At 35.3% G+C, this 21,233-nt stretch overlaps 1 protein-coding gene across 4 annotated transcripts in view; it reads right to left on the reverse strand.

Moving 5' to 3' along the window:
- The window catches only part of TTC7B (tetratricopeptide repeat domain 7B), a 108,927-nt gene that overhangs the window by 33,579 nt on the left and 54,115 nt on the right, over positions 1 to 21,233 (reverse strand). Inside the window, exons 14-19 of one of the 4 annotated variants that reach the window (XM_085549350.1) lie at positions 20,341 to 20,413; positions 18,846 to 19,006; positions 9,456 to 9,572; positions 6,094 to 6,191; positions 2,691 to 2,849; positions 893 to 943 (exon numbers count right to left, since the gene is read on the reverse strand). In XM_085549350.1, coding sequence (XP_085405476.1) covers positions 893 to 943; positions 2,691 to 2,849; positions 6,094 to 6,191; positions 9,456 to 9,572; positions 18,846 to 19,006; positions 20,341 to 20,413 — 659 coding nt within the window. The remainder of the gene's footprint in view (positions 1 to 892; positions 944 to 2,690; positions 2,850 to 6,093; positions 6,192 to 9,455; positions 9,573 to 18,845; positions 19,007 to 20,340; positions 20,414 to 21,233) is intronic. The other 3 variants (XM_015865357.3, XM_015865356.3, XM_015865358.3) reach the window with 3 other exon arrangements.

Below are 21,233 nucleotides of genomic sequence, written 5' to 3' on the forward strand. Positions count from 1 at the left end.
AACACTGAAATGATTCATTTGATACAACAAATTGGCAGGTTTAGTCAACATTTCTTTTTATATCAAATTAATTGTGTGTCTGAGATACCTTCCAAAATAAAAAATTACTAATCTAGTTGAACTTTCAATATGGTTGTACATGGAGTTATGCTGTGTGCATATGGAGGTAAGGATGTATGGACAACATCGTTTACAGATCATCCTTCCAGCTCTCTGAAGAATACTTTGCCACTGTCCAACATGCTGTTTTACAGCTCTTCTTATCTTTTTTAAGGGAAACAAATTCAAAATTTACTATCCAAAGCCAAATGTACAGCTTTATATTATAACTGGTTAGAAGGAAAGACTGCTGGTTTTGTATCCAGGTTAAAGCAGCAATTATTTTTATTGATCTATACTCTTGTTTTTCTCTATTTTGGCTTGTTTGTATCACTTCACTATTTTTAAGCATACACTTAAGAGATTTATTCTACAAGCAAAACTTGTAAAAGAGAAAGGAGTAATTTATTATGACCCATGACAAAAGCTGCAGTGCTGCCTTTTAGACCAGCATTCTCCTTAGAAAAAGCTGTGGCAAAAAAATCTCCTGTAGGACAACATACTTTCAGCTGGCCATTGTGTTGTACAAGACCCTCCTATAATAACTTCATTTGCAGTCCTCTAGAAATGAATACTGCCTCTTCAATTATTAAATGCAAATGTTAGTTGAGTGCATTCAGACCTTGTAAGTTTACAGCCCATAGGGTGATTGAATGAGCAAAGTGCATCAGCCTTGCCTTACACACTATTAACTTCTATTACTGATGGACAAAACATGTACATTTTGTGGTGAAGGAAAAGGTGATTTAAGTCCTTAAGAAATTAATGGAACTTCAGAGTGAATACTACTTACAAACTGAAAAAAGGGAGTAAAAACCATGAAAGTAAGCATCTGATGGATTGCCTTTGAATAGATCAAACCACAAATTAAAATCCAAGGTAAAAATGAGATAAATAAGACAATCAATGGGCAAAAACCAGGAACTCCAAGAAAGCAAGAGGATTTCCGATAATCTTCAAACTGTAAATCAGGTTTACAGGGTTCCAAATGACCAAATAAATAAATAAGAATATTATTATTTACCATAAATATTTTCATAGAACCTTTGGTACACCTCTAAAACCATGCTTCTGTTCAAGGGAACAACAAGAAATTGGAAGCCAAGTTAATATAAAGAGTTTATTTGCTGTTCCACCAGGAGGGAAGAAAAAAAAACTAAGAGAACATGGGATTTTCAGTCCTGTTAACTATAGTAGAAAGCTATGAAAATCTTGGCAAAGTTCTAAACTTTTACTTATTCAAAGACAGAGAACTTTGACTTTCATATATTATTTACACTATACAAAGGACTCCAATATCTGTTTTTTCATAGTTCCACTATTTTTCATGTATGTTGGAAGCTCCTTTCCCTGAGGACACAGTAGCTTTAATCTGAAATGGAAAACTTGGTCTCTCCATAATGGTATATGTGCATAAACTTCTACATTCATTCCATTTGCCTCCATTCTTGAGTAATGTTTATTCTCTTGTAGCACTGCAAAGAACATGCAATTTAATGCTGTGTCTATTTCTAGAGTTGGCCTGAGCAAATCCAATTCAACAGCACTCAAAGGTGTAATAGAAATTAATCAGCTATTCAACTGCTTCAAGAAGAGTCAGACTTAAACTTTTCTAGGACACATTTCCTGAAGTCTAAAGGAAGTGCACTCCTGAATTTCCAGCCATAGGCTTATCTCTAAGGTAATGTTTTCAAAATTCCAGTCTTAAGTCAGCTACCTCAGTGAGTGCAAGATTTGTTCCCTAGATTTTGTTAGGAATTAGTATCTTTGACATAATACAAGTTACGAGCTGGTATTGAAAGTGAAGTTCCTAAGACTGGATTAGTAACTGCATAAATCAAATAGTGAAGAACAATTTAAAAAAAAATAATAACCAATTAAAACAAAATACTTGGGAAACTAACTTAATTTTACTCTGCCACCTGAACTATGCTCTGGCAGTGTGACTCCAGAGTTAGTAGTTAAACACGTGAATTGATTTTACAGCATGTTTAACCTTGCATCACTTAGTGAAAAGAAAAGCTTTTGATCTGGGAGGGAAAAATGCTGATTTTCACTACTCCACTGCTATTGAATCTTTTCAACACATCCAACCTGCACTATGAAAATATATGCTGGTATTCAGCGCATTTTTTTCTTTCATATGAAGTTCCAGGGAAAGTTTGTAAGCAATCAGCTAAATGCTTTACCATCAAGGATCTAAACATCATTAAGCACTAACACGGAAATCCTTTGGAACAAACATACTTGTTCGACACATGATGCCAGCAATGAAAATAATTACATCTAAATCATCCAATGCAGTAATGTCCAATAGCCTCTTCTTTGAAACACCTACTATTTTCTGTAGCCGTCAAGAGAAGAGAACATTAAATTGGTCTGTAGCTTTTCATCTTTGGGGACCAATAAAAGAGTCTGTACGTGACAAACTTGTAAAATCAGTTCAATATTAAATGACGTGCATCTGGAAGGCCAGATTTTACTCACACTCTGTTGAAGCTTAAATTATTTTAAACACTGTTTATCAGTTATGAAGATTATCAGAAAAATACAACACAAACACATCCATCAGGAAGAGAAAACCAATTTACAGCGAGAAGGTGAACAGGGCTCAGGAACTTGGTCACAGCATGGAGAGGCTGCATGGGGCCAGACAAAGGTATCTGATTTAGGATGAGGAAGATGAGAAGACACAAACACTTGGAGAGGAGACTCTGTTCTTGAGAGAGAAGATGAGGTAGTATCAGAGGCTAAAAAGTGAAAGAAAGAGAATGATAAGGGTGGGGGGTGAGGGGTGGGAAAGAAATAGATCCAAGAACAGGGTTTAATGGACTCATTAATGGGTGTCAGAGAATGCAAAACACTTATTTTTCCATTCAGTAAGAAGGAAATGGATTCTGTGTGAGCTAAATTGTACTTTTCCTGAAAGCAACAACAACAAAAACAAACTCTGCACTCAACAATGTACTCCTCTACTGTGGTAAGCTAGTTTTGAAATTTTTTCCCTCTGTTATAATGCAGGAGTTTGCAAAATATATTTAAGAGGAAACAAAGTACAAATCCCAGTGCTACTTTCTATGGCAAACTAGGAGGACTCTTAACAACTGTAAGCTGTTGTTCAACAATAGATTGAATAATTTGATTTTAAAAAGATTGAGTGCAACTTACTTTAACCAAAATAGTCAACTGACAAATCTCAAGTGATTTGCACACACTTATCTACCTTTAAAAAGGAAATGTCTGCTCCTCTCTGAGATTTTACTTCAATGAGTGATTCATAAAATCTTTTGTCCCCCCCCCCCTCGCCCCTTCATATTTATTTGCTTAGTATGTACAAACTTGTATATAACACTCAGGGCAAATCAGCTCAAAGACAAGGAAAGCTCAGAGTACATTTGTTACATTTCTTGATTGGGCCAATGAATTAACAGCTTAGCCTTGTAAGAAGTACGGAATACGTGCTTACTGTACTTCAAAGATTACAAAAATGTAAGCCTGAATCATTTAACCATTTATCAATTATTCACCCATTTTAGCAGATGAGTAAAAGCTTTATATAAACACTGTTTTTTCGAGAACTTTCTATTAAAATTTCAGCTTTTGCTAAATTAACATACCTTGAAAAAAAAAAAGTTTTACAACCCTTACTACTACCTGAATTTTAAAATGCTTTTTTGTCTTAAAAACAAACAAACAAAAAGCAACAAACAAAAAGTTGCAAGTACGAAAGACTTCACATTTGAATTTTAGGACTCATTTCATGATACTCAGATTGGTCAAGCAGTGACTAGACAGGAAAGGAGATCACCATTTTCATCGATGGCAATCAAAGTAAGGAAAGGGAGGGTTTTCACATTTTCATGTGTATATACATACATAAAATGCATACGTATGGTAGCATTGTACTGCATGAAATGCAGCAAAGATTTCTGTCCCCAGTAGCTCTTCTGTATACCCTGCAAATGCCAATTTAGTTTTGCATTTCCAAAGACTGGAGATGAGCTCATTCAACTGATAAAGATCTAACATCTGGGTCATCAATCATATCTACTACCTGATGATTTGGGGTCTTTTTTTTTGCACAATGTTTCTTTCACCTTGTGTTTTCTCACTCCAACACTACTGTAAACTTGAATTATTTTCATACCATAACATAATTAATGTAATATTTCTATATGTTCATCTGGGTAAGGAACTTTTGAAAAACTCCGACATGAAGTTTTTACGTTGACACTAATGTGCAGAGACAAAGCCCCAGTCCTTACCAGAACTTGAGTATGTGCTCTGTAACGAGGTGGCTTCTGCTAAAATTAAAAGCTCAAAACCAAAACAAATAGAAAAATATTTTAAAAAAACAATAAAAGACAAAAAAGGACCCCATCTTTTTAATTTCCTATCTTGTCCTCTTTGATAGTAGACAGAAACTCTAACATCACAGTTAAGATTCAGGACCCAATGGCAAACTGGATCTTCAGGAAAAATCTGGGGAAAGTTCTTGAGAAGCTCACAGTTTTGGATGAATGTTGATCTATACTTAAAAGCTCTGAAGAATATGAAGTTTATAAAAGACATCAACTACTCTGCAGTGCTGTATATATGAAATAGGTCATTCTGAAGAGTGAACAATTCTGTGTCCCCATGGAAAACATACAAAAAAATAATAATCAGTCCCCGTTTTTTGGAAGGCACAGAATAAATTATCTGTCTGAAACCTTAAAATACATACATGGAACCCTCAAAGTCCAGTTAGCTCCTTCAAACAAAACAGTGAGCTGGACTGCAACACAGAATGATCACTACCAGATTTCATGCTGTTTTCTTTTACATTGTAAATACAAGAACACAAAAAAATTCTACTGTAGGAGCAAAGAGGACGAACTGTGCCATGCTTCAGAACACGTGATATTACAGTTCCTTTAAACCGGGTGATTTGATCTTTATAATTGAGACTGCTTGCCATTACAGCAAACACAGAACTCTTTCTTCTAGTAAACATTAGACCCAACTTCAACTATCAGACACAAAATATCTCAAGTGGATTTTTCTCTACTGCACAATTCCAATATTAAGCAAAGATATACAATACATTTCAGTGCATCGTAGTTTATGTGTCAGGTTGACAAACATCCTCGTAAGCTGTTTGTATTGAAGTATGATTAAACAGAAATTGATATCTGAAGGATGCCAAGAAAGGCAAGAAAATTTGGAGATAAAACCCAAAAAGGGGGGGAGGGGGGCAGAAAAAGATGCTTAGAATGCAGATAATGCACTCTAAAGGTTTTTGCATTGAGTGTCATCACATTAATTATATCTGTGTTCTTTCACAGGATGCATGGCTCATCTGTTTTTATTCAAATTACTTTTGAGGCATATCAATTTGCCTTGTAAAAATTTAATACATTAATAAAACATACAACTTATATATTGTTAATATTTACTGCTATGCAACAATCATCCATTTTATGCAGTGCAATTGTGAAGTACAATTTTGTAGTACATATGATTAATAATTAATATATATAATTTTAAAGCTACGGCTAAAGTAATCCACCTATGGATCTATTGGAGATCTTAACAAATTCCATTAGTCACGTATTCTATTTTCTCGAGATCTAGTTTCCTTAAATTTCTGTGATATGCTTTCTTAGAAAAGAAAATATGTGACAAATACTTAACAGACAGAAAAGAATAGGACTTTGGAAAATAGCCTAATAAAGCATATTCATTTTCAACTTTTACAAAAAAAAAAAAATATATACCACCGAGTTCAGCAAGATCCAGACCACAGAAATTGTTATTTACAGTGAACATACTATAAAAAATACTTCATAAATAAAAAAGAACTGTATTGCAAAATGTTTTTTTTTTGACTTACACGACCACGAAAACATTCTCACAATACATGATATAATTTTACAAATCAAACAACTAATCAAAAAGTCTAGTTATGGGATGTCCATTTTATTCATCCTATTGCTCAAATGCAGCTCTTACCTGTTTCAGGATCACTGAAATCTGGTAATGTAATTGTATTAAGCTGTCGTCTATCGGCAATAGCTCTGTCTAACAGGCTGCTCCCACGTCCAGAATCACTGTAATGAAGTATAAAAACTGTGAGCTATTAAAATATAAACTTATATACTGATATACAAGTTGCATGCTGCCCTCCTCCCACAAAGGTTCTTGCTATAAAGGTTCTTGCTATGAACAAATTTAGTACCGAGCATCTCTAACCACTCACAGTACATTAAGCCAGATGAACAAGGACAGAATTAAACTGAGCAAAATTGAATCCATACTTGCTTCAGCATCTCTGTTGTCATAATTAGTACAACCAAGAAGCAAATACAGACTTAACTTGATTTATAACTAGCAGCTTTAAAAAAGGCTTTATTATGCCTTAAGCTATTCTGTAAGATATGATACTGCTGTTTCAGCAGCCCAAGACTACAGATGTATGTTTGAAAATATACACTTATCCCATACTAAAGAGAAACACTGAACTCAGGACATCTAATTTTAAGTAAAGGTGTTATAAAAACATTATAACTGTATTTCATATAAAAAGGCAGCACTTTTATCTCTAGAGATTTAAGTGGTGTGATGTTTGTGTCCTGTTTTGCTTTTGAATGTGTATGTTAGCTATCTAATGGTGAGCTGGATTCTAATTGTGGAGTCAGAATGTTTTGAACACTTAACAATAGATCAGATGCCTAAGCACTTTCCACAGGATTTCCCTGTTAGCTCTTGTGCACAAATGCACTCAGTTTCCACTTCAGCTGAAACTCACTATCTGCCCCTCAGGCTTCTTGTTGATAGACTTGCTGGAAAAATGATTGGTCCCAGAAATGTGATTAAAGATTCAGCAGAAAAACAGAGGCTGGAGAATTAATGGCTAATGTAGTTATTCTGTTTTTAGGACCCAAAGTTAGTACTACTTCCTGTCAACTAAGACTTTTAACAAGTGACTTTTGTTTTTCAGAAGTATTCCACAAACTTAAAAATAATGAACTTTAAAACAGTTGGGTTGTCAGATTAAATTAGCAAAGCACAAAGTTTTATCTGATTCTTACACCCCACAAAACCGAAAAAAACCCCTACAGTGAACTCCCATCTAAATTGTGAGACTGGAATTTAATACATCTTTACAGTTGCCCTAATTTTTTAATCAAAATTTGAACTGAAAGGCCAGAAACCTTCCAGCAACTCTTAATAGTTGCATGCTTAAAAAACCAATGTGACAACTGCCTTTCTTTGTACAGCTGTTATTAAAATGATATAAATAAAACTTTGCACTATACTAAGATTATTGCAAGACCAATGATGCCATGATAGAAATCCACAGGAAACACAAGGGGACTTTCTAGGATACATACTATCAGCTTTAGTTGTTATACCAGTAGTTGCATATTTTCTGTATTAATTACTTCCTCAGTCTACAAGCAATGACATGTTAAATGTTGCTGACAAGGAAAGTGAAGCTTAACATAAATATCTTCAAAGCATTTTACTGACACTGTGGTTTGTTCTGTTTTCTTAAGGCAAACTAAGTACTAGAAAATAATTCGACTTTTCAAGGAGTGCATGGCTGATGTAAACTTTATTTCATACACATTCCAAGTCTCATATCACAAAATGATTTTGTATGTCTTATTAAACTATTTAATAAGAGAAAGGTGCATATGCTGAATAAAGACAAGTAAAATTGTTCTAAGTTAGCTGAACAGAGATAAGACAAAATGCTGCAGTTGGCATGTACACTGTGCTAGTAGTAGAAGATTGTTGAGGACCGTGAACCCAAGTTTACACCACAAAATATACCTGCAAGAAGAAATACTTGCAATCAATCAGCTTAACAGAAAGGTGAGTTCTTATCTTACTGGGAAGATTAAACACAAAAACTAGTTCTGAGTCTAAATCAGAACAAAAAAGCATGTTTCACATGAGCTTGAAGTATTTTTAAATACCTGAAAATAAACATTCTAAAATGGTTTTAGATTAAGAGAAGAAACGACAAAGAGAACAGTAAAGATTAAAAGACTTATTTTTAATTATCCTAAAGAACTACAATAAAAGGCTTCTATTATTTTCAGTGGAAAGTCATTGTCCAGCAGTATTTTTCAACAAAATGAAGTGTATGTTAAAAATTGAGGTAGGAAAATATGGACTTGACCCCACACTCCTGCATTATCTGTAGTGTAGCTGAATGAAAAGAGCTTATCACATTTCAGGTCAGAGTGACTTTTTTTTCTTCCTAGGCAGACAGATTTGGATCACTGTGGCAAAACATGAGAGCATTTGTGCCTTAAATTTCACATGGACCATCCAAATAAAGGATGCATTTTGGCATCTGCACTGCTTGGTATAACTCAGTGTATTAATCGTGAAACTCATTGTGAACCTTATCTGTGGTCCTTTTCATTATCAATTTGATTTTAATCTCTGTCACCAGAATGTCAGAACTTCAAGACAGTCTTAAGCATTAAGATAAAAAGAGCAGTAGAAACTATCAGGCACAAAGTAGTCTGCTGTCCTCCACCATCAATTAGCTTAGAAGAAGTTCTGACATACTTGCTTTCTATCAACTCTGAATCCTGCTCTATAGTGCTGCATCAGCCTATATGAATGAGCTGTGACTGACCCAGGTGGGGGCTTCTAATGCTTTTTCCCCCATACCCCTCCAAACTTCTTTCTGCAAAATTAAATCAGTGGTTTCCCTGTGTATTTCACAGGTGATCACAGGTGTGTGTGGCAAAGGACTGAAGCTGTTTGGAAACTCAGAGGACTCTTATCAACTTATCCAAATACTCGCTAAGGCATTTGAAGAACTGTAATAGGTTCATAAGCCACACTTCTCTTTAACAAAAAAAAAGCCATGATGACTTCCCAAGCATGCTATCTTTATCCATGTGATCTCCATTCCTTCTTTAATCTTAATTAATGTTTAGCCCTCTTCCATCCTATTCAGAAAAAGTTCTTTAATTTCTACTAAATTTCTACTCAAGCATTCTCTTCACTAGCTGATATAAAAGGTTCTACAGTTCAGATCAGCAAGAAAAACAAGACAACGCCAGCACATAGAGCGACATCACAGAGAATGTAATGAAGTTCTGCCCTTTCTGCAATCCACACCCATCATAGCACAGCATATTAGCTTTGGTGCACATTACTTCAGAGAAGTCCAGGTGGCTCCTGCCTATCCATCAGGTCTTAGCAGTGTCTTAGTGTCTTAGCACTTCCAGTTCCCCTCAAGGTAAGTTTGCTCATTCACAATATCAGAACAAGTAAAAGCAGGACTGCTGACCCAGTATTGCCCTGTCTAATATTGCACAGTCTAGAATTCTACAGCACCTTACCTCGGGTTAGTGAGATTATAGCAGGATTTCCAAATCTGGAGCATGTGTTTACAGGTAAGGAGTGCTTCATCTGGGCCTCTGCACAGGGATTCCAATTTGACTTTTGTAAACAGTAATCTAGAGAAAAAGGAAAAAGAATTAAGAGAAAGAAAAGAGATTCAAGCAAAACTTCTTTAAAGATATGCAATCTCAGGCCACAATGGGGTAATAACATAACTTCAGATGGTGCTAATTTAAATCTTTGTTTTATGAAGTAATTGCAGTAATGTCAAATAGTAAATGATATCTTCAAAATAGTAGTACTTTTTACAAGAAACAAAGCTTACAGGATTTAAATTTTTTTAGTATTTTTCTTTAAGTTAAACAAGATGATATTTGCTTAAGGAATTAGCTGGATCATTCAAAACAGTATTTTGTATTTTGAAGAGAACAAGCATATGCTGGAAGCCACTATAAATTAATTCTGATTTCAAAGTTAATGCTCCTTAAGAAAACAAAGAAAGCGTGCATAACCTCATAAAATGACAACTGCATATTCCTTTTAAATGCCACATATTAAGGTATCAGTAGAAGGCTTTTCACACAGATAAACTTGGAATAACACTTTTCTAGATAACTAAAGAATACAAATGCAACAGGACAGTATAGCTGCCAGTGAATCTATATGCACATTTATAGATGTCACAACATCTGGGAACAGATAATATACTAGAAAAACACTAATGTAAAAGCAGGTTTTAGTATTTTGCAAGATTAAAGAGCACAAAGCAGGAGGAGAAGATAGAAATAAAACCGCTAGCCTATTTTCCATTTTTAAACCCAGGTGTACTTCGGCATTTTATTCCAGTACAACCTCAATCATCCTAAGTGAAAAATGTATTTGATTGGTCATATGGTTTGTGTGGGTAGACTGAGAAGGGTGGGCATGTGCGAAAGCTAAGAACTTTCTTATCCCAAATACAAACTTGGAGGCTGCTAATAGCAACTGCAAACTGACAGGGTTTTCTCAAGAACAAAAAATGATAGTGAGTTCTTCGGCACACACAGTAGCTAAAGCTACAGTGTTGCACTGAATGACTTTTGCAGTAAATATGTAGCATATGAATCTAAAATCAGTTCTACAATGTGTGTATTGCTGGGACTGAGAAGAAAAGGGAATACAGTCTATTGCGTTAAGGGAATGAGAGCCCGTGGATAAGCAAGTGTAGTAAGGCCATACAGAGGCTCATCTGATGTTACAGAGCAATCACTTACGCTTTCCCCTTATAAGTAAATCAGATTTTAGTATATGGGGTCCTACGTAGATCATTTAAAGTCATATTACATTTGACAGAATGCTCATTTGTAGATATTACTTCAACTGTACCAACATAACTGGAAGAAAAAATGTCCAGGTCTGTCCACCATTTTACCCAGAAAGGAAGGAAAAAAAAGACAAGCAACAACCTCTGCCCCCCATACTGCTACATCTGTCCTACCCCTAACATCCCCCTCCCCAAAACCAAACCACATCCAAAAATAACAGCAATGTATTTCATGCAATGATTCCCATTTCTCTGTACTTAAAAACAAAGAAGTGTTTTTAATAGTATTTTTATTCAGAGTGTAAAAAAGGTTTTTGTGTATGTGGTTTTACTTTTTCTTTCTTTTTTTTTTTTTTTTTTTTCTTCCCAGTAACTTTGAAGCATTTTATGTTGGAAATGGAAAACAGTATGTTCACTTGCACTGAATTTACAAGTCGTTTTAGAAACAAGACAATGTATGATGGGGAAACACTCATAGTTCTATGAAAGGCTAGACAATAGCATCTAACAGCAAGATATGCTAAACATACGTGCATGTGTGTGTGAAGTACATTAGTGTGGGATTATCCACATGCTAAAGCAAAAATAATCTTTTGAACAATAATGCCTGCATTTATAAAACCAAAAAGAGCAACTCCTCTATAACTGTGAAATATTTTGAGTATAAATCAAAGAATAACAAAGACATTTTTACAAAATCAAATGAGTTTTTCAAGACATTTTTCAAGAGAAAAATGAAAACATATCAACTAAAGTTTTACTTAATAGATTGGCTAAGGAAGAAATGAAAAAGGAAGAAACCAAAGGGCAGGAGCAATACTGTGAGATGATCTGGTCTCTCTAGCCTAATTCTCCGGAGTTCTCCATAAACATTACTGGAGAAATGAGTCAATAGCGAGATGAACAAGCAGCTCAGGGATAAGGATTATCAGGAAGCCATGAGGTACATCATCTGAAAAAGGATTTTCTTGAAAGGTAACTTAGAGCATCTGTGGAAACAACTCCTCTAGAACACAGCCTGCTTTACTGACACTCTGATTGCAGAGTTAAAAGCTTCAAAAGGAATAATTCTAATAATTTTCACATATGTTTTAATATGCTGTCAAAATTGAGAGGTAGGATGATGAAAATCAATCTGCACATTTTATAAGAATATCAAATCATTTAGCTCTGTCTGTTTGTAAGTGCCTAATGTTTAAATTAGTGTCACACAGAGCAGAAAACAAAACTCATGGTGGAACAGCCCTTGTGGCTAAGAATGCAAATAGTGAGGAATAGACGATATTTGTGTAGTGTGGAACAGTATCTGCCAGCAATATGTGAAACTGGAATAAACAGACAAGAAGAAAAATCTGCTTGGGTTAAACCCTTTGGGAAAGACAAGTAGGTAAAACAGGCCAGGTTCTGTTGTCTTAGCACTTATCAACTTATGTGTTGATATGTGACTAGGAAGACATTAGTTTTGGTACCACTGTTTGATATGGATGTAGATCTTTCACATTAGATAAAAATAGAGCTGCATCATTTTAGGAGAATAATTATCCAGACAAAATGGAGAAGAAATCAAACACTTAATTGGAAAGGCTTTATTATTCTTGAAGCTAATTGCTGATCAATTTATTAAATAGTTACTGAAGCAGAAAATGACTCCATTACTTCAAGACTGATCTCACTAGCTAATGAGGACATTATAAAACAGCTGCTCATAAGCTAATCCATACATTACTGGATTTTTCTTTAAGCAAAGAGTGATAAATCCCAAGTGGGTTTGTAACTAGATCTTTGAATATTAACAGGATATGCTGAAATAATGCAATAGCAAAGGTTAGCAAAGATATCTATGATACAGAGAAGTCTGGACTTGAACAGAAAAGTGTTACAACACTTAAGGATTTGCATCTCAAGTTGAAGGGGTAAAACCCAATGTTTGAGAAATCAACCATCAATAAAACTGTGCAAGCAAGAAACCAAAAACCTATAGATTCTATAAAGAACAGTGGGAGCCACACAGGGAAGAGAAAAATCAGTACAGAAAACTACATCTTTGGTACACTGTAGAAGTAAAAGCTAGACTAGGGATATTAAACAATAACAAATTAGTCCTTAAAAGCTTTTTTGTACTTAAGTAGTTTGGAAAAAAAATAATTCAGGAATGAACCCCTTACCACCATAATCCTTACTTTTGTCATCTCTGAAGCAAAAACAAAGACAAGTGGGGAATGGAAACACTTTAAACAAGAAGAAAACTAATGCATTCAAAATCAGACCCTTTTCCAGTATTGTAGAAATAATAGAGAAGATTTCTTTAACATTTTTACTGCCTGAAAATATCACATCTATGAGTATAATGATTGAAGAACAGCAACTATATTGCTGTGTAGCATCTTTCAAGAGAAAATGGACAGATAATTACAATTTTAATCACATATAGAATTATACATAAAGACGAAATAAGACATTGAAATTACAAAATACATCATCATACACATTCAGTGAAGACAGACTGCAGAAAACAGTCTACATAACAGTTACTCCAAACCAGAGCTGCCTAACAGCCAGCTTCATCAAGGTGAGTCTAGAGTCAAGAGGGCAGATGTAATTTTGGAATGCAATAGTTGAAGCAGAAACAGAAAGAAACTGCCTTTCTACAATACCCTTGTGAGGCCACATCTGGAACACTATAATAATTCTCATTATAACAGTTACACACACAAAATTTTGAATTGGAGCAGCTGCAGAAAAAGGCTGTGAGGGTTATCAGCTGACTGGAGACTGCAGAGCATGAAAAATATTTAATGTAGTTAGTCTACCAAAACAAAAGAGGTACAATTTCTATGTACAAATACAGATGGGACAAGCACCATGCAGGGAAAGAACAGTTCATCTAGAGGACAATGTTTCCACAAAAAACTAGTACATATCAAAGCAGTGCAGATTAATGGAACACTGAAGATGGAAATCAGTTCTCCTAACATTACAAATGAAATTGTAGAACAGAACGTTTCCTCAGTTTGCTTTGGATAGACTGTAGAAGAGATGGAGAAATACGTTTAACTGTTCTAAAAACACCTCATGAGAAGCACTACAAAAGTAATGCCTCATATTTTATTGTAGTACGGCTTCCATCACACTCTTTCAACTATGTTTCCCCATTTATTAATTCACAGTGTAGCAGCACTGTTCCTCAGCAGACAGAAGCAGCAGTCAATTCTGCGATGTTCGGTGGAGTTTATACATGCTGTATTCCATCTTAGGAACACAATGTCCTTATAAAAATGCAAATCCGTAAACTATAATGAAGATAGTTTCTGACTAAAGCCAGAACAAATTACTTATACTTGAAAACTTTCTGGTTTCCAGTCTTCAACAGCCTGCGGCAGCTAGCTCATAACCCAAAATGGGACTCCTTCAATCAAGATTCAGAGGGGTATCTACAGCCTAGCCATGCCAAGCAAATAGAAAAGTCAGGGATAAAACCCTGAGGCTAATGACCAATTTGTTACATAAAAGAATATCTACCTATCAACAGTGCCTTGTTTAGTGGACCATTCTGTAAAAGCAAATAACAACAGCTAATATAAAGCACACAAAATAATCAACAAACAAACAAACATACACAGTATGGAAAGAAAAAACAGAAGCACTGATGCTGTCTTTCAGTAAAATAAGTGATTCTCTCACTATACTTAGTGCTGATGCAGTCTCACCTTGAGTATTTTATGCAGTTCTGGGCTCCACAACACAAAAAAGGTTGATAAGGTCCTGGGAAGCCTGCAAGGGAGGGCAACAAAACTGCTGAAAGGGCAGGAGGCATGTCCTTTGATAATGAGCTGAGGACAATAGGCTGTCCAGTCTGGAGAAGAGGATAAAGGGCAGTCTCACTGCTCCCTGCAGGGAAAGTAGAAGAGGGTAGGAGGCTCTGTGCCTGGGAATCAATGGCAGGATGGGAACAGCAAAGAGCTGCAAGGTGAGGCTCAGACTGGATATTTGGAAACAGTTCTTTACTGTGAGGGTGGCCAGACACTGGTACAGACTTCCAAAGTGAGGTGGCTAATGCCTCATGACTTTCAGTATTCAAGAGGCATTTGAATAATGACCTTATTAATATGCTTGAATGTGTGGTTATCCCTGAAGTGATCAGGCAGTTGGAACAGATGACGTTTGTAAGGTCCCTTCTAAATAAACTATGTTATTCTATTCATTACTAACAACTACAAACTTCAGGACTTACAGAAATACCATTCCTGAGAACAAACTTATGCCCAAGACAGAAAAGACTAAGATGAAATGGATCTGAAAAAACTTCCTGTCAAAGAGTTGACAAGGATGCACACAGCCTCCCCAGAGACAGGACTTTGGTAAGGCCTTGTCCATTCATATATTACTGCGCTTTTCTCAAAGAATTCCCAGTGCTCTACTTATCAAGAAAAAAAAAGGTGCCAGCTCTTCCAACACCAGACATAACAGTGCAACTCTTCCCAACCTTGGCAAAACAGACTGGTGTCACCTATTCCCTCTAATGGATAAATACATCCCTGTCCCATAAAACATCTATGAGTGCAGCATCATACACTCCACGTACCAGTAGCTCTTACGTTATGCCTACTTGGACAAGAAGGAATTTGCAAATCAATGATTAGCAATTCTGCGATATTTACTGTAGCTCAGGAGTCCTGGAGTGTCAGGAATGAAAGGATTTAATACTTTTTAGAGAGGAATGAGACACTGCCTTGATGCTTCTATGAAAGATTCTTGGAAGAAAAAAAATAGTCCATCACACTTCCACAAATGTAAATGTTTAAACTGTGAACTGAGCCTTTAGCTGTCTTCAAACCTGTTACCATATGTCTTTCCTTTTTGAGTGTACTTAACATTAAAAAAACATGCTTACACTCCTCAAATAACCCATCTGCTGTTCCCTACTTCTCCTACTTCAAAAGCTTGTCAGCTGTTATCTCAATTTTCAGCATAAAATTACCAATTAATATTCAATATTTAATTTGCTTCGTTACACTAATTTCAGGCACAATAGTTATCTTTAGCTGCATCAACACTTGAAATAATGACAGAGAACCTTAGAAAGCTAGGATAAAGAAAACAGTATCATAAATGTGTCACTTAGCTCTGTCTTTCTTTATTGAAAAACTACTTTTGACATACCACAAGGTAGGACAGACAAGTGTTATTTCAAGAGTTCATACTACTCAAAAAAAAAACCCAAAACAACAGCACTAAGATTTAGGATCTTTAGAACAAGGATAAAAAGACAAGTGTCATAGAAAGGAGGTCACAAATAAGGCTCCTCAACATAGACCTGCGCATGAGATATAAAAGCTCATTATGGAACAGTGTTCACTTATAAAAAGCCAGAAACCTCTTAGCAACTGAAGACTAGAACTCAGCATCACCTGTGGGTATTAATCCTGCCAAGATGATGGAGAACTGAACACCTCATTTCTACTACAAGGACAAGTTGTCTAATAAAATACAGGAAAAACAGTGTAACTTCTAATGAATTCAAATGCCTTTGGACCTAACTGAGATCAACTATTTGGATTTTCTAGTACTGGTGCCTTACTCTTACCCATCTCATCAGAGCAAGGTACTCAGACTTGTTCACAGCACTAGAGTCATTCAGCAAATATCTTGTATTTGACTATCTCTGGAAAACACTACTGCATACCTATTTCACTTTTACAGATTTATTACCTTTTTCCCAACAGCTTGTTCCCTTACTCCTCAAGGTCTCAGAGCAGACTGCATATTTATGCTGACAATATGGTGGACAAAGGAAGAATACTTAACTCTCTTTCAAAAAAATAAATCCACATATTGCTGTTAACAGCATAGCATGACGTTTTTTAATTCCTTCCACTCCCTTACATTAAGATGGGGTAGAATTCTTTGGCTCTATGAAATTTCTTTCTGTTTACTGACCTAAAGATGAATGGAGCCAGATTATTATCTAATCAGGCTATGTTTGTTTAGCAACTTTCGAGTTCTACAGTACAGGAAAGTTAACAATTTAAGATATGATGGTATATCAACGGTATTCTTCAAATACTGAACATGAAACAGTTCTGAGAATACCAGCTCTAGAAGGTTAAAAACTGACAGATAACACATTTATTAAGTTATCACAACAGAAAAGTGCTTTAAAATATCTATTTATCAGTATGACTCACAGTGTGTTCTATTGCTTCCTTGCAACCTGTAGCATTTTACAAATAGAGAGCATTAATGAGCTTCTGAAAATTTAGATTCTTTTCACCAAAAAGATCGAAATAGAAGAACATACAGCTGTGAGGAGGGCAGAGGAACACTCAGTGAAACAAAGCAAGTAGACCATGCAGAGGTATGTGGATAAAAATAACAGTAAAGAAGAAGAAATATAAAACACAAGCCTTATGATGTTTTACTTCAGTGTTTTTGAAGTACAGTGATTCATTACACTATAAAAGTATCACAGTTTTATGTAAAATTGTAACAGATACTGACTAAAAACAAAGAATACCAAGAAAAGCCTTGCATTTTGCAGGGATTCACACATGACTCAATGACAAAAGGCAAAGCATGACAGTATTTGACATTTTTACAAAAGCCAATGAATATCAACAGGAAATAATCAAAAGTTTAACTAACAATGAGCAAGCCTCAGATCCACACAAGAGGATCACTTCTCAGTTTGCTAGGAAGTACTATGAGATTGTATCTTATACAGAAGTTGCAGTCCAAGATAACAGACTCAAGAATAAACTAAGTTTTTATGTTTATATACACACACATACATATTGACAACTACATCAACGACACCAGATATTGTGTGCAAGAACAGATTGGAAACTTGAGGTTGTGCTGATAAATCTTTACAAAAATAATCCAGTTACATGAAGAAGTCAATCCAAATTTATCTCATTGACCAGATGGGGCTGGCTGCTGTCAGCATCAATTGCAGAGAGCACACAAAGAATCTCAGTCATTAACTTGACTTCTTGGGAATCAGAATCAATCTGACAGCACTAAAGAGAAGATGCTAAAAGACTGCCTAGAAATATATATTGGATTCTTCAGCAATTGTTGTATTTTGACAGAAATGCCTATTAGAAAGATATTCTTCTCTAATGCACCAGTAGGTTTTTAGGTAGTACATTGTTTTACCACTGTGTTTGTACTCCACAAGTACAATTTAGAACCACTGTTAGGAACCCATATCATCCACATACATACTTACATTAACAGAAAAATCACAGCTTTAGAAAGATCAGACAACTCAGGCAAACAGGCTTAGACACAAAATGTAGTTATAAACAACTACGGGGAACATTAACCATACCACACTTGTAAAGTCCTTAAGCATGTTTTGAATGATCCTTTGTTTTCTTACTAAAACAGAGAGAATTGTAGTTTCAGAAATACTTCTTCTAAATCATTACCGATTCTGAGAGAAATAGCAGCTTGTTCATTGCAATTTATATTGTCACTAAGTAGCAGAAGATGAACCAAAACCAGGTAGAAGATGACAGAACTCAGTGCTTTGATCATGTTTGTTTTTAACAATGGTAGGATATAAAATTAGATAGCTGATACTTCAATTGCCTCTCAAACTAGGATCTGCTGGCAGAGATCCCTCAAAGTACAGGAAGGACTAGGAGAAGAATAGCCAGATAGTTCTGAAATCCTGAAACATGTGGAAGCACGTGACAAGAACACAGTCAATTCATACACGAATCGACAAAGAAGAAAATATGAAACACCAGAAGGCTACAAAATGCAGTTACATAGAAAGGGGGGAGGGAGGGGCCTCAGAATTTCTGAGGAGAGCTGATATCGACTGAGGTTCTGGTTACAAAGAAAAAGGCAGCAATACCTCCTACAGACAACAGAAGGGAGGCATTCAACATCAAGAAACAGGATATTTGCTACTGTAGTACAAGTCAAGGGGAAACAATATTGTGGGAAAAATGAGTAAAAAATAGCACAATTTCAAATCTATCCTCTCTCAAAATTCATAAGAATATTAAAAAACAAACAAACAAGCAAGCCTTGAAAAAGGAAAGTGTACAAATTAAATATAACATTTACTCACATAAAATTTTCTGGATATTCACTCAAGGCCATATCAATGATATTCAAAGCATCGTGATAGTGTTTCTGAGCTGATAGCAAAAGTGCAAGGAGATGAAGAGAGTTGGCATCATCTCCTTGTAGCTGCAGAGCCTGACGAACATAACCCAAAGCTTCTGGTATCTGATTAAAATCAACAAAAAGCAGAAAAAGAAAGCACAACTCTTAGAAATATTGCTTAGTACTTAATTACTTGCACCTAATGTCTTTATACTGTTCACGTAGAATTCTACTGACACCTTCAGAACTCCAATCAGAAGTTTAAAAATAGACTCAATGCTCAAAAAGGTATTGTAAAAATTAAACAATATATTAACTATGCAAAATAAGTTGCAGTTTAATGAAAAAGCACTTCAGTCCTTTAAAATGTTAACCTGCAGATAAATATATATATATTAAAATATTGACTGTATTTTTATATAATTTTAAAATATTTTAATTGTAGTACACTAAAACATACAGCTAAACTGCCACAGTAAATTCCCTTCACACAGAATTTTGTGATCTACTGTGTTACCTGTGTTTCTACTAAAAGTAAGTAAAGTGTTAAACCAGGAAAATTAACTGAGCAACACCAGAAATTCGGAATTCAGAAATACAGTCCTATTTTGCTACTGAAAAACAGTACATAATATTAACAGGGCAATCCATTTAACTCTAACTTTGTTTAACGTCTCTGCTACTCATTAGCAATGAAAAGCAGTCACCTAGAGCATGTCAGCTACCATTTACATAACTACTACCCAAAATAAAATTGACACAGGAAAGACTTATGTCATATACAAAGCAATTTTCCATTATCCAAACTGACGTGATACCCGGTAGAACACTTATCTCCCTTACATTTAAGAGCTGTTCAAATTAGACTGAGCTCTGATCTTTTTCATAGCTTTAAAAGACTTTCTAGTTATTGTCTTAAACACATTTTGTAAATTTTGTTCACAAACCTACAAGTATTCAGAAAAGACACACATCACAGCAGATACTGCGGACTCTGGCATTATATAAGATTCTTAAAACCCAGATTCAATAGTTTCATTCTCTTGATAATCTGTAATCATAGTTTACACATAATAGACAGGGCAAAAATTTGAATTTTCTTGCTCTCCGCCCAGCAATATAAAGTCTGGAAAAAAAACAAACAACTGAAGTTCACATGGCTTATTTCTGTTCCTAGGGCTGGAAATACAGTGGTAGAAGTCCAGAGAACATCAGCCTATAAACTGTTGACAGAGAAGTACAAATAACCAAAGGTGTTGAGAGAGAATATTTCCCTTTTTTTTTTTTTATTTCTAAAAAAAATAATTTATATGTATAAATATATATCCACACAGGCATATATGCACAAAGAAAACTAAGATTTTATTGACAAAAAATCTTCTCTTGTATCCACCAGTAGATCTAAGTCTTAAAGTTCAAGTGATAATGAGAGACTGTGCTTTCAAAAGAGAACTAACCTGTCTGGATATGGCAAGCTGCAGTGCCAAGTAAAATGCTGCCAGATGATCTGTTGGAGACAAACTGTGAGCCCTGAAAAAACAAAGAAACAAAACTGTAAATATTTTCTCCTCTTAATACGGGTTAGATGCACACGTATTGTGTGGACATGCTTTCAAATACAAGAATGATAGAATCTACATGAGAATTACTCAATAATTTGCATTAACCCTGACCAGGATGGTTCCAAAGCACAGAACTTGAAGACCAAGAGCAGTAAAGTAAATCTGAGATTTATTTCTTTAAACTCACAAAGTTCCAGGACACTTTCAGCATACTAAGCTTCCTAGGAAGCTGGCTACTTCCTGGCTTTGATTTTTTTGTAATACTAAATAGACGAGTACTTTGCTATGCTGCAATGTAAAGAAACCTATGTTGGATGGTTCATCATGCACCTGCATTTCAAGGTCAGATGAAGAAAGCTATGTTGATGATTGTTTTATAAATAACTCCTGTCCCCAACTATAGGTCACAACCATATACACAACCATTCCCCTACAAAATAAGGTATTTGTGTTTGAGCACAGGTACAGTTTTTTCGTTTTTCTTATTGGAAGCAGTCTGGGAGCTTTAACACAGAGACAAAACAATTGATGACTGTACCCCAAAACGATGTGTAGTAAACACTGGGCAGCACAAATGGAACTGCTTTTCATTTATATTCAGTGCATTCTGATAATGCAGGCTCAGGTAGAACTAGCATGCGTAATAACCACCTTCAGAATATCTAGTCAGTCTCCTTTGTAGGGAAAGAACAAAACCCTTTACAACACATTACAGTCAGAAACATTCTGCTTTTGAATTGTGCAATCCTGTCTTGTCAAGTCCAAAGAAATAACTGTTAGTTTAGCAA

Source organism: Coturnix japonica, chromosome 5 (assembly GCF_054131305.1).
Source record: "Coturnix japonica strain WE chromosome 5, WE-NBRP24, whole genome shotgun sequence".
Taxonomy (NCBI): Eukaryota; Metazoa; Chordata; class Aves; order Galliformes; family Phasianidae; genus Coturnix; species Coturnix japonica.